This window comes from Puma concolor, chromosome A2 (genome assembly GCF_028749965.1).
Source record: "Puma concolor isolate L17-30 chromosome A2, mPumCon1.1.hap2, whole genome shotgun sequence".
Taxonomy (NCBI): Eukaryota; Metazoa; Chordata; class Mammalia; order Carnivora; family Felidae; genus Puma; species Puma concolor.
The window spans coordinates 12,525,353-12,539,603 of record NC_141668.1 but is presented as its reverse complement, the minus strand read 5'-3'; the positions used below and the strand labels follow the sequence as shown (position 1 = coordinate 12,539,603).

At 44.1% G+C, this 14,251-nt stretch overlaps 1 protein-coding gene and 1 long non-coding RNA gene across 3 annotated transcripts; one reads left to right on the top strand and one right to left on the bottom strand.

Moving 5' to 3' along the window:
- Nucleotides 1-719: 719 nt before the first annotated feature.
- Nucleotides 720-14,199, bottom strand: LOC147582994 (uncharacterized). The gene is made up of 5 exons (XR_015244313.1): nucleotides 13,841-14,199; nucleotides 11,876-13,009; nucleotides 11,505-11,596; nucleotides 11,150-11,350; nucleotides 720-893 (listed from the first exon to the last, which is right to left on the bottom strand). It is a non-coding gene; the product is annotated as an uncharacterized LOC147582994 (long non-coding RNA).
- Nucleotides 10,776-13,219, top strand: TMEM139 (transmembrane protein 139). 2 transcript variants are annotated; one of them, XM_086688088.1, is made up of 4 exons: nucleotides 10,776-10,925; nucleotides 11,518-11,641; nucleotides 11,894-12,143; nucleotides 12,364-13,219. In XM_086688088.1, the coding sequence occupies exons 2-4, from the start codon at nucleotides 11,518-11,520 to the stop codon at nucleotides 12,752-12,754; spliced, it is 765 nt and encodes a 254-aa protein (XP_086544214.1). In that variant the 5' UTR covers nucleotides 10,776-10,925; the 3' UTR covers nucleotides 12,755-13,219. The 2 variants fall into 2 exon arrangements, with proteins under 2 accessions (XP_086544214.1, XP_025785055.1); XM_025929270.2 differs by lacking the exon at nucleotides 11,518-11,641.
- Nucleotides 14,200-14,251: the final 52 nt, after the last annotated feature.

Below are 14,251 nucleotides of genomic sequence, written 5' to 3'. Positions count from 1 at the left end.
TGGTACATCCAGGATGTAATGTTTCATAACTATCAAAAATTACACTTATAAAGAATTTTAATGCTGGAAATTCTTGGGATATGTTATTAATTGGAAAAAAAGATTAAACTACATGGTATGATCTCAATTACATGTTGACTTATAAAAAAATATTACAGAGGAAATCAATTTATTAATCCTGGAATAAAATATGCCAAGATGTTTTCATTTCATTTGTAGACTTTTTGAAATGATCATCTTTTCTGGCAAACAAAAATGTATATATTTAATGAAAAAATACAAGAACTTCTGGATTCACATTTGGGTACAATTGTGCATCTTTCCCATTGTTTTTGAAACATTATCAGTTGCTTAACTTAATCCCAAATTTTATCCCAGGCTAATGTGAACTAATCTCTTACTGTAGATGCAGGCATTTCCCAGGTCTGCCCAGTCTTCCTTCAAAGAGTCTAACATCCTATTTTCCTAATCCAATAGTAAATGTAATCTTCTCTGGAGGAATGAGACAATTTCTAGACTAAACCTTACAAACACGCTCTGGATTATAATGTCTGAACTTCTGCCAAATAGAATCTGAAACAAGTGTATTAGGGTTCTCCAAAGAAACAGAAACAGTACTACCCCTGAAATCATTGTTGCATTATATGCTAACTAACTTGGATGTAAATTTTAAAAAATAATAAAATTTTTAAAAACGTTAAAAAAAAAAACAGAAACAATAGGGCATTTACCCATGTATATAAAAGAGATCTATTATCAGGGGTTGGCTTACATGACTATGGAGGCTAAGAAGTTCCACAATCTGCCATCTGCAAGCTGGAGGCCTGGGAAAGCGGGCTGGTGGTACAGTTCGAATCCAGAATCCAAAGCCTGAGAACCAGCAGCACCTGTGTCTGAGGGCAACAGAACATGCATGTCTCAGTTCAAACAGAAAGAACAAGTTTGCCCTTTGCTTTTTTGTGCCATTCAGGCCCTCAATAAACTGGATGATGCCCACCCACGCTGGTGAGGGCCACCTTTACTCAGTCTACCTATTCAAATGCTAATCTCTTCTAGAAGCACCCTCACAGGCACACCCAGAAGTATTGTTTTATCAGCTCTCTGGACATCCCTTAGCTCAGTCAAGTTGACACATGAAATTAACCATCACAATGAGAAAGGGGAAAGCCCCCAAATGCAGCTGTATTTTTAAAATAAAGGAACACTCTTCTAATCCAAAAAGCTTCATACTTACTATTAGTTCCTTCCTCTCCTCCCCTTCTGATCAATAGTTGTAGTGTAATATAAAATTCAGTTATGTCAATACTTAGAATACTGAACCACTATCTTGCACTGGAGTTCAAATTCCAGGCTTACCAAATAACGTTATACTTCTAAAACAAACTTAGGTAGAACTTCTAGAATGGTATTTTTTGACAGACTCGAAACACAAGTGTTAACAAACAACAAAAAGTATCACATGCATGTGGTAAAACAAAACAAAAAAACCCCAGCAAGCTATCAAGTGAAGAGTCTCCCCTTTTTCATTTCCATTTGTACTCTCTGGTTTTTTTGTGTGTACCCAGAAATGTTTGTATTTTTTAACACATGAATGTCAGCCATAAGTCAGTGATTCAATATACCCTTCATCCAGTTTCCCCAATGGTAACATCTTGCACAGCTATAGTATAGTGACACAAACAGAACATTGACATTGACGCGATCCATCAACCCTATTCAGATTTCATCGGTTTTTAGTGCACTCATTTGTGTATATTTAGTTCTGTAATATTTTATTGTGTACGTGACCACCATCACAAGATATGAAATATTTTGAGCATAAGGGATCCTCATGCTCCCCCTTTTATAGCTAGGGCCACCTGCCCTCCCCACTTCTCTAAGCCCTACCAATGACCAATCTGTTCTTCGTATAGTTTTGTCACTTCAAGAGTGCTATATAAATGGAATCAGATTGGCTTATTTTCACTCAGCATATTCCCTTCAGATCCACACAAGGTGTTGCGTGTCTCTGGTTCTTTTTATTGCTGAGAAGTAGTCCGGGTATGGATGTGCCAATGTTTAACCTGTTGAAGGACACTTAGGTTGTTTCCAGTTTGGGGCTATTACAAATAGACCTGGTATGAATATTCTTGTACAGGTTTTTGTGTGCACACAAATTTTTGTTTTTCTGGGGTAAATGCCCAGGAGTACAGTTGCTGAGTCATATAATAAGTGCATGTTTAGTTTTATAAGAAACTGCTATACTTTTCCTAAGTGGCCATGCCAGTAGAAATGCACGAGTGATCCAGTTTCTCTGCATCCTCACCAGCATTTGGTGTTACACTGCTATTTTTTTTTATTTTAGCCATTCTGATAGATGTGTAGTGATAGCTCACTGTAATTTTAATCTGCATTTCCCTAAGGGCTCATGAACATCTTTTTGTGTATGCTTTGCCATCTGTACATCCTCTCCAGTGAAATATCTGTTCATGCGTTTTGCCCATTTTCTAACTGGATTGACTGTTTTTGAAATGTCAATATTGTTCTTAATAGTATATTTTAAAAGAATGTACATTTTAAGACAACTGAGGGAAAGTAACAGAGACTGGATATTAGGTGATACTAAGGAATTAAGTGTGATAATGGCAGGGTGGCATGCACGAGTAAGTTCTCATCAATTGGAATTGCATTCTGAAACATTTAGGGTAGAGGTGACGTGCTGCCTTTTAAAAAGTTGGGGAGGTGGGGCGCCTGGGTGGTTCAGCTGGTTGAGCATCCAGCTCTTGATTTCTGCTCAGGTCATGATCCCAGGGTTGTGGGATCAAGTCCCAGTGTTAGACTCAGTGCAAGTGTGGAGCCTGCTTAAGATTCTCCCTCCCTCCCTTCCCTCTCTCTCTCTCTGTCCTTCTGCCCCTCCCCCCCCAATGAAAAAAGTGAGGGAGGTGGAAAAAACAGATGAGACGATTGTTGAAGCTGAGTGATGGGTACATGAAGAGTTCATTATACTATTCTTTCCTCATTTATGTGTGTTGGGATTATTTCCATAATAATGTCTTGAAAGTGTACTGAGGGGTACCTGGCTGGCTCAGTCAGTGGAACTTATGACTCTTGATCTCAGGGCCATCAGTTCAAGCCCCACATTGGGTGTAGAAATTACTTTAAAAAAGCGGGGGAGGTGCCTGGGTGGCTCAGTCAGTTAAGTATCCAATTCTTGGTTTTGGCTCAGGTCATGATCTCACGGTTCATGAGATTGAGCCCCGCATCAGGCTCCATGCTGACAGCACCGGACAGCATGCTTGGGATTCTTCCTCTCTCCCTCTCTCTCTCTCTGCCCCTCCCCTGCTCGCAAGGTCTCTCTTTCTCTCTCTGTCTCTCTAAGTAAATAAATAAACTTTAAAAATGTACTGAAATTTAAATTCTGTGATATTACACATTTTCACATATCCCCACAGTGTGCACACAAGGTCAGCCTCAAGGACTTGCATCCTGTGCACTCCTACAGGGCCCCATGACTGGTTTGATGCTCTGCCAGCACTGTCTTGTAATCCTTCATAATTTTGAGCAAGCGGCCCTGCATTTTCAGTTTGCACTGGACCCAACAAACTATGTACTGTATGTAGCTGCTCCTGTGAGCACATAATACATGCTGAATAAATTCTTACCAAACAAATGGACCAAAGAAAAGAGGAGAAAGTGAGAGAAGGGAAAAAGAGATGGGAGGTGGCAAAAGAAGAAGGAGATAACAAGGTCACAGAGGAGATGGGGGAAGTCTCAAGGTAGAAAAGGTGAACAGGAATTCCAGAAAATGACGCTGCCGGGGAAGTGCACGGAGAAAGTAGGAGTCCAACTGGAAGACAGGGACTTGGGGCCCATTATTTATCATTCTCCTTCTCAGAGGAAGCCTAGTCCTTCATTTGACTATGATTCCCAGGTATAAGCAGAAGTGAAATCAGAAAGAAGTAGCCACTTGTACCCCAGGGAATTGGCGGCAGGGAGGCCAGCTGGACGCTGTTCCTCACTCATCCCATGACCTTAATCCCAGAGAATTCCTTCAATGTGTTCAGAAACGGGAAAACTGAAACCCCTGGCTTGGGTCAGACTAATTCCCTCTTCTGCCAAGCCCATGTTCGAGGGTATGGCTGGTGCTAGCTGACGCCAGACCAAAAAAGACTGGAAAAGAGAGGGAGACAATTGAGGGAGGATCAAGGGATCCAAAGATCATGAATCACTAAATCAGTAAATATTTACTACCAACAAATGATACAAGCATTTATTGTCTACTCCATGCATAATGATGAGATGGACATAAAGAGAGTGTAGGGGCACCTGGGTGGCTCAGCAGTTAAGCATCAGACTCTTGATTTAGGCTCAGGTCATGATCTCACAGTTCTCAGGATCAATCCCAGAGTTGGGCTCTGCTCCGACAGTGTGGAGCCTCCTTGGCACTCCCTCTCTCTCTGCCCCTCCCCTGCTCACAAGTGCATGCATGCACGCACACACTTTCTCTCTCTCTCAAGATAATAAACATTTTTTTAAAAAAGGAGTGTAAACAAACCCCCTTTATATCCGTGATGTATTCCTGATCCCCACCCTTGTCAGCACCAAGTTTCTGCTCTCAGCAGCACTTTGTACCTTGTCTCTTTGTATCCTGCCCTACGGTTAGTCATGTACACGCCTTTCCCCTTAGGGACAGTAAGCTCTTTGAGAGTGATATTCCTGTCAGATCTACTGAATATGCCTTGGAGTGTCCTGTGTAGCAAGTGAACAGTAAAAATTTATTGAACCCAAGTTTGATAACTCACTGTTGATCAGGGTGTGGGCCTATAGGTAACCCTGCAATGTGAGTAGGAGTGTGAATATTTACAACTCCTTTCGAGAACCACATGGTGGTATCTATTAGAAACTTCACTTTCAGGATTTTTTCTGAATCACACATATGAATAAAAATACGTATAGGAATATATGAGGGCAACTGGCTGGCTCAGTCTTGATAGAGCATGTGACTTGATCTCAGGTCTTGAGACACATTGCATGTGGAGCCTACTTAAAATAAAATTAAAAAAAAAAAAGAAATAGATGAATTGCAAAATCCTGGAAACAAACTAACTGGTTATCAGATAATTAAATGTTTATGGTTCAATAAATTGTTGTTCCATAAAACAGAAACCATTTTTAAGAATATAGTAGATGGAAAAAAAAAAACAAAACAGTGGTTGCCTATGGGGTTGACTGAAGGGGGCTTGCAGGGAACTTTGGATGATAGTAGCGTTTTGTATCTTGATTGCAATTTGGGTTACACAAGTATAAATCTTTATCAAAACTTATGGAATTGCCCAGTGAAAATTTGTGCATTTTACTGTAGACCAATCTCATTTAAAAAGAAAACAAGTTAACTAATATTTAACTCTAGTTACTTTTATGCATGAAAAAAGGTTAAATAGCTTATCAAAGGTCACACAGTTAGTAATTGGTAGAAATGAGATTTGAAACCTGGTCTGGCCATCTCCAAAAATATGTGCTTAACCACAACCACGATACCTTCTTGTCTTCTCTTATTTAGGGACATATTCATGTGGGACATTTTTGCCACTATCTACAGACATCTTTTATAAACACAATGTATTATTTGTACTGGACAACAATTACACTCAACTTCTCAAATTTGAGAATCACTTTTGTGGCTTAGTGCTGAATATCTGAGCTAGAGGGACAGCCTGAACCTCATATTCACTCAGCACATTGCCAGTGAACTTTGTGTGGTATTACAACTAGTTGCTGAGTGATAACGTGTATTTATCCTTACATACTTGAGAATTTACGATTTATTGGAAGCATTTCCATTCAAGAAATATCAATGATGCTGATACAATTCACATTAAATCATTTATCCCCTTCCCTACACATTTGAAAGAGCGGTGGGTAAGGCAGCTAACACAGAGAAAAACACTTTCAACTGAGTTAGAAGGTCAAGATTCTGAGTTTGATTCTAACTAAATAAATCATGTACTTTCTCTGAGCTGGTTTCCTCCTCTGTAACATGAAAATGATAATCAGACTTACCTACATGACTGTTATTAAGAATCAAATGAGATCGGACCAAATTGTTTCTACACATACACATTCCCACCTACACCCTTAAAAAAAAAAGTCACCCGCACATTGGGCTTCTAGAGCTATTCAGGTAAGAGCCTTATCTTTTGTAATCACTCTTAATTAGCTCCTAAAAGATAAACATAGGGGCGCCTGGGTGGCGCAGTCGGTTAAGCGTCCGACTTCAGCCAGGTCACGATCTCGCGGTCCGTGAGTTCGAGCCCCGCGTCGGGCTCTGGGCTGATAGCTCGGAGCCTGGAGCCTGTTTCCGATTCTGTGTCTCCCTCTCTCTCTGCCCCTCCCCCGTTCATGCTCTGTCTCTCTCTGTCCCAAAAATAAAAATAAAAAAAAAAAAACAAACGTTGAAAAAAAAAAAAAATTTAAAAAAAAAAAAAAAAAAAAAAAAAAGATAAACATATACTGCTACAGAGCCTGAAATCTTAATTTCCATTCTTGCCTTATATGTTGATAACCTTACTTAATCTTCTCATAATCTCTTTTGCTGCCTTTGCTGTCAGAAGGTCAGCCTTTTCTTAAGATGCCAAACAATGAGGAAAATAGCATCTAACAACTCCTCCATGGAAACCCCAGAGTAATGATCTCTGAATGTCATAAGTATGGGGGCGCCCGGTGTCTCAGTCACTTAAGTGTCCAACTCGTGGTTTCGGCTCATGTCATGATCTCACAGTTCATGGGATTGAGCCCCATGTCAGGCTCCATGTCAGCATGGAGCTTGCTTGGGATTTTCTCTCTCCCTCTCTCTCTGCCCCTCCCCTGCTCACTTGTACATTCTCTCTCTCTCTCAAAATAAATAAATAAACTTAAAAAAAAAAAGAGTATCATAAGTGTTTTGTTAAATTATCATTATTAAGGTGGCCAAAAAACAGTGTTTATAGTCAGATGACATGGCGGTTAAGAGCCAGGTTTCTGCACTGGGACTATGGGTTCAAATCTTGACCCCAACCTTGATTAGCTATATATTTTCCTCAAGTTTCTGACCTCACCTATAAAATGAATATAATAATTATAACTACCTCTTATTACACTATATTTTAAATTAATTTGTATAAAGCATCCAGCATAGTGAATAGTACACAAAAAACACTCCACACATGTTGGCTATAAGTATAACACAGACCCACATTCAGAAACACCAAATCACAAGTATATGGAGACACAGAGAAGCACAGGGTGGGTAGACATCCATTATCATTCACAGGAAGTCTGTCAGTTATCTCTGCTTCTCCCTCCTTCCCTCACCTCCCACTTCTCTTCACCATCGTCCCCCAAAATGGCACAGTGGGCCAGCCTAGAGCGGTAATCCAACTGCTCACAAGATGATTTGCAGAGGCAGGCAAGTAGAAAACGAAATGACTAATAGTATCCTTAGCACTCATACTCAGTTGGTGAAGGAAAAGAGGAAAAGTAAAACCTTTGGAAAGAAGTTTGGCTATATGTATTCAAGGCAACAAAAGCTTTCTTTCACATTGTCTTGATGACATTTCTTAGATTGAACCGGAGTAAATAATCCAAAAAGAAGGCAAAACTATACGTAAGATGTTTGTTGTAGCATTTTTTTTTAATTCTGAGAGAGAGTACGCATGCACATGCAAGCAAGTAGAGGAGGGCAGAAAGAGAGAATCCCAAGCAGGCTTCAAGCTGTCAGCGCAGAGCCCAACGTGGGGCTCGAACTCACGAATCCTGAGATCATGACCTGAGCCAAAATCAAGAGTTAGACACTCAACTGACTAAACCAACCAGGAGCCCCATTGTAGCATCATTTTTAAAACAGATTTATAGAAGCATAATTCACCCTTTTGAAGTGTAAAATTCAGTGGGTCTTTTTTTAGTATATTCGCAGAGTTGTGCAAGCAACACTAATTTTAAAAGCTTTTCATTACCCTCAGAAGAAATCCATTAGGAGTTACTCCCCATTCCTCTCTCTCTCAGCTCCTGGCAATTATTAATCTCCTTTCTGTCTCTTAAAGCAGTTGATGATCAACAACAACAACCAAAAACAAATAAATAAAAAATAAGAAAATAAACTCATTGTTACCAAGTAACATAACATAAAGGTATGCTAAATTATGGTACATCCATTCAGTATTATGTGGCTGTTAAAAATTACCACAACAAAGACTGTACCAAAAAGTGAAGTATATACATGATATAATGTTTAGTATTTTTTAAGGATACAAAATTATGAATATACTCTAATTTCAACCAGGGTGTAGACAGACTAGAAGAAATGTGTAGAAATTTTAAATGGCCATGTTAGAATAATGAGATAGTGGGTGCTTTTTCTTTATAGTCTTTAAATATTTTTGCAAGATTTTATATTTAAGAAGTAGAATTTTTAGGAAATCTAATGTTGATTAATGTAACAGAGAATACATTGAAGGGCCCAGCCAGCCAGCCAGCCAGCCAGCAATCCAGCCTTTCTGACGTGGACCCGGTTTTTAACTAGCAAGCATCTCTAGTGTAGGCTCCTTCTGGTAACCAAGGGCCTCATGCACAAAGATCTCATTCTCCCAACTGCAAAGCCTGTAAAAGCCTGAACTGTAGACATTCAGTCTCCACCTTTGACTCTCTTGCCTCTCAGCCTACGCTCCCTGCCATGTCCCTGTCCAGGGACTCACTCCTTAACAAAGCCCTCTTACTTATCACACATACCAATGACTCTTGGCCAATTTCCTTCTATTAATATATTAACTGCAGATGCAAATCCTTCTGATCACATACTTTTTTTTTTATGGGACCAACAGTATGGAAACTGGTGTAAACAAAACAACAACCAGCTTCCCCCCTACTCTCCATTCCCACTTCCTGTAGAGACACAGCTCATTTAGACTAGCACAGCCTTCCCATTACATCTTCTCCCTCCATCTGTGGGAGAGTCATCATTGATAGTCCACCATTGTACACACCTGCACTCCACTCCAGGCCCCTTGTCCTCATCTTCATCCTTCTTCCCTCCTCTCTCCCTCTCTCTCTCACTCTCACACACACATACACTCCATACATCCTCTGATGCAGCAGCCCTGGCTATGCCCCACAACTGTCCGTGGGATTAGATTTGTGCCCCACTATCTCCTACTTCTTTCAGTTTGTCCAAAGGCCTGGAACCCAGCCTCCTCTGTCCTGCTCTGTTTCTCAAGAAAAAAGTATGCCTCCATCCTCTCTACACCTCCCAACACCTGCCTCACCTTGACTTATTGTCAGGGTTCCCTTAAAAGACTGGGTCCGTGGGGCTCCTGGGTGGCTCAGTCACTTAAGTGTCCAACTTTGGCTCAGGTCATGATCTCACTCATGGCTTGTGAGTTTGAACCATGCATTGGACTCTGTGCTGACAGCTCAGAGCCTGGAGCCTGCTTCAGATTCTGTGTCCCCCTCTCTCTCTCCCCTTTCCCTGCTCATGCTCTGTCTCTGTCTCTCTCAAAAATAAGCATTAACAAAAAAAAAAAAAAAAAAAAAAAAAAAAAAGAGTGGGTCCTGGATCTCCAGTGGGTGGTAAGGCCAGGCAAAATGGTAGCCTTCTAATGAGAGCATTCGACTTTGTTTAGTGAGCACCTAACATGTGTCAGAAACCAATGTCAGTTGCAGGGATTCAGAAAGTATTGAAACTAATCACTCACTTTGAAAAGCTCACTGGGGCGCCTGGGTGGCGCAGTCGGTTAAGCGTCCGACTTCAGCCGGGTCACGATCTCGCGGTCCGTGAGTTCGAGCCCCGCATCGGGCTCTGGGCTGATGGCTCAGAGCCTGGAGCCTGCTTCCGATTCTGTGTCTCCCTCTCTCTCTGCCCCTCCCCCGTTCATGCTCTGTCTCTCTCTGTCCCAAAAATAAATAAACGTTGAAAAAAAAAAAAAAATTTAAAAAAAAAAAAAAAAAAAAAGAAAAGCTCACAGTGGGAGCACCTGGGTGGCTCAGTTGGTTAAGCGTCAGACCCTCGGTTTTGCCTCAGGTGATGATCTTGAGGTTTCATGAGTTCAAGCCTGGCCTTGGGATTCTCTCAAGCCTGCTTGGATTCCTCAGGATTCCTTAGCCTGCTTGGGATTCTCTCTCTCTCCCTCTCTCTCTTCTCCCCTACTTGCGCTGTCTCTGCCTCTCTCAAAATAAATAAATAAATAAACTTAAAAATTTTTAAAGAAAAGCTTACAGTGGAAGAAAGGTATGTAAACAGAAAATTGCTAAATAAACAGCTAAAGGCTTAAACAGGGGTAGGAAGGAATGTTCTAGATACACTGTGGAGACAGCCTCCACAGTAGGCATCACCCTGGATGTGGCTTTTGAAGAATCAAGAGTCAAGTGGGCCAAGAAGCATACACCAAAATGTCTTACAGGCCTGCAGAAAACAAGTTCACAGAAACGGTACTTTGGCAGCAGCTGAAGCAGGACACGCCATCCCATGCCCACAGCAAACCATGCAAAGCACTATGTGGTCTAGAGAGATTAAATAAATTGTGGCCTCCGCTCCTAGGCATTAAATACATTACCTAAATATAAGACAAACTATTCAGAATACAGTGTGCTTTGAGCAGAGGTGGAAACTGAATATAACTCTGGTCCTAAGTACAAAGATCACTGAGGTGGGTGTGGGGGTGACAGGAGCACTCTCATTAAGGCACGGGTACGGGGTGTGTGGAGTAAAAACCAAAAAAGAAAAAAAAAAAATCAAGGTGGGGCGACAGCAGGTCAAGTGGAAGCAGAAAGAGGAGGAAGCCTATGCCGGGAACTGAGGGATTGGAACAGAAAAGTGGGTGGAGCCAGTGGGCTCCACCCCTGCCTCCTCCGGCTTGGCTACAACCTACTTTCTGCGGAGTCGTTCCAGACAGGTGAGAGAGGAACTTCTAAGACCGGTGAGAAGGGTAGGGGGGGTTGGGTTCAAGAAGGGGGATTGGAGTTAGGGTTAAAGAAGGGGGTCTGGGCCCTACCTAGAGTCTTTGGCTTCTTGATAGCAGAGTTCAGGGAATTCCTGATGGGTTGGTTTTGGGGTGCTGCTAACCAGGTGTTGCTGCTTCTCCCCACCAGCCTCCCAGCCCTTGTGGTAACTTCAGACAGGAAGTTTGAAATCTGAGCTTACGGAGTTAAGGCCCATAGAGGATGGGGTACCCTGGCAGGTGCGGAGTATAGAGAGATCAGGAGTTATCTGGGCCTCCAGTTATCTGGGCTCCATCTGGGCCTCCAATAGATGGAGGCCTTTGTAAGAGGCCCTCTCATATAGTTGTGTCCCTGTGGCTTTGTCGGGTCCATGTACATTTTCTCCATCCAACCAGAGCACGGGCTGAGTAGAGGAAATGGGAAGATGGAGTCAGACAGGGTAATGGTGCTCCTTCCCAACTTCTCTCCCCAACAGGGTCTAAGTGGGGAGACGGGGAGGTAGGGTGGAGGTCCAGTGCAGAGCAATTATAGAGAAAAGGCAGGGTTTGCCTCATTACCTGGATTCCACAGATGCTGGTGAGCACCAAAGCCCCAGGCAGGGCCAGCCAGGACTGGGTCTTGGATGGTGTAGAAAGAGCTGGAAGGGACACTGCAAAGAAGAAGGAAGAAGGAAGGAAGGCAGGGCCATTACACAGTAAGTTGCATGAAAGATCCTGGGTTTATTTCCTGGCTACTCCACACGCACTGATACCCTGGCACTCTGATTGATCCTAGAGAGAATTACAAAGCTGAAGGGAACCCTGAAGGTCATATGTTTTGGCCATTTATTTGATTTGAGACTGAAGAACCTGAGACCCAAAGGTGTCCGATACGGTTACTGCGGAATCTGACCTGTCCGGGACGCCAGTTGCTAGTTTAGACACAATACCTGTGTGTCTTTTTGCAGGAGCCTGGGGAGGGGCCATGGTGCCAAGACAGTTTTGGGGGAGACTGGAGAAGCCGCTTCTCTTCCTGTGCTGCGCCTCCTTCCTCCTGGGGCTGGCTTTGCTGGGCATACAGCCAGACATCGCCCCTGTTGCTTATTTCTTTCTCACCTTGGGTGGCTTCTTCTTGTTTGCCTGCCTCCTGGCCTGTATTCTGGAAAGGGGGTTCCGATCAATGCAGACCGAGAATTCGGGGGCCTCAAGCAATGCACGGTGAGTTAAGGGGCGGGCAGAATTCTAGGAATACACGATGGCCCCTTTTTCCTGGTGTCCCTCTAGTCTCTCAGGCATATAGCTCTGCTTCCCTGTTACTAGTATCAATGAGGGGGTGGGGGGTGGGGTTAGTGGAAGGTTCTTTTGCCAAAAGAAGACTGTAAAGCGGAAAAGGACTCCACACAGGAGGCCACCAGTGATTTTATTTCTCCTCCCTCAGCGACAACGAGGCCTTTGAGGTGCCAACCTATGAAGAGGCTGTGGTGTTGGAATCACAGTGCCGCCCCCAAGAGCTGGGTCAACCACCCCCCTACAGCAGTGTTGTAACCCCTCCAGTACTTGAGGAAGGACAGCCTGGCCATCCAGAGGGGCCCGAAAGAGCTAGACTGGAAAGGCGAGTGGGCTCAGAGGGATCTATGACCTCAGGAAACCCTGGAAGAGCTCCAATCAGCCTTCGGCTTCGGGGACCCCGAGCTGTGTCCACTGCTCCTGATCTGCAGATCTTGGGGATGCCCCCCAAACTGGAGCCTCTTACCCCACCCCCTGACTATGATGTCAGCTTTGGTCAGCCTGATGATGTTTTCTTTGAAAACAACCGGACACCCCCCTAAGAGACTATGCCAGGATATATCCTCTCTGCGCCAGACTCATTCATTCATTTGACCAACATTTCCCAGTGCCTGCCACGTATCAGGAACTCTGTTTCCACGTGGGGAACTTAACACAGAGGGGAGTCAGGCTATCCTAAGCCTCTCCCAGCTGAGATGTACATAGCACTGTTGGAGTCTTCGAGTAACATTCAGTGACCTACCCCATATCCAATATTTCCAGAGTTAGACGAGTATGAGAGGAGTGACCCAGAGAATCTGGAGAAGGAAGAAAAGAAACATCTGAGTGACAGCTATGTTGCTTCTGTTCTGGGTGCTTCATCTCTATTAGCACAAGAAGACTTTCCCAGCCTTGTGAGGTATTACTGCCCTCATTTGAAAAATAAGGATCCCAAGGGTCAGAGGAGTTTGATAATTTGCACAGGGGCACACTGCTAGTAAATAGCATAAAAATGTTTACTCTTCTGATCCCAAAGCCTACTGTATTTTCAATACAAGGTCATCCACAAATCTCTCAATCTCTATCTTGAGCAACTGCTGGAGACAGGTGGGAGCCTTCCTAGGGACAGAACGGTGGACCAGTTGTGTCTGTGGGCAGTGTGGGCTGATTGTGACCAGGAGTGTGCCCTCTCTCCTAGATGAGCAAAGCTAATCAAAGCCGTGATAGCCCCTGCTCCAGGTAAGGGGCAATTTCTGCCCTGGGGCTAAAGAGCAGTCTCCAGGGCAGGGTCCCCACCCCATTGGGAAACTGGAATAAACTGCCCCGGGGGAGGGACTTCCGATTTTAAGACGAGTGGACAAGGGTCAGAAAGGATAAGACAGGGGCTTGCCAGGGGTGGCGGAGTACTTAAGGGTGACTCTTGAATCACCTGCTATGAAGCGCTGGAGCCACATGCACGGTGTCTAACCGCTTAAGCCTCACCCCTGCGCTCGGACCGCAGCGTTTTACCCCCGCCCCCCCCCGCCCCCCACCCCTGCCCCGGGTCCTGCTCGCTAAGATCCCAACAGAACACTAGATTTTCTGGAATCGTGCTTCGGCTGTAATGTAGGTTTTAGCCACTGGGAGCTGCTCGGCCATCGCTGACCCACCTTCCTCAGGGGTGCGCTCCCCACTTAGGCTTTCATCCACTGTGTGGTATCTGTGTAACGCCTCGTGCTCTCTATCTCCTCCTTATCCTGGCCCCAACAGTTCAACTTAAATAAAGCATAAAGTCCGGCCAAACCCGTCTCAGTAACGTTGCAATAGGCGGGTGGGACAGGGTGGGAGGCGCCGGAGAGGCATCCGCGATTTCCGCGGGAACCGACGACCAATCGGATTCCCGCGTAGGACGGGGTGTTTCCTAGCCTCCCCCCGCCCCTTCCCTTTCCGCCAAGAGCGCTCTCTCACCCCATTGGACGGCGCTTCTAGCGCGAGGGCTCTGTGCCTGCGCGCGCACTGGCGACGGCAGAGGCGGGGCAGCTCTCGCGTGGGGGTGGAGCTAGAAGAAGCAGCGCGCAGGC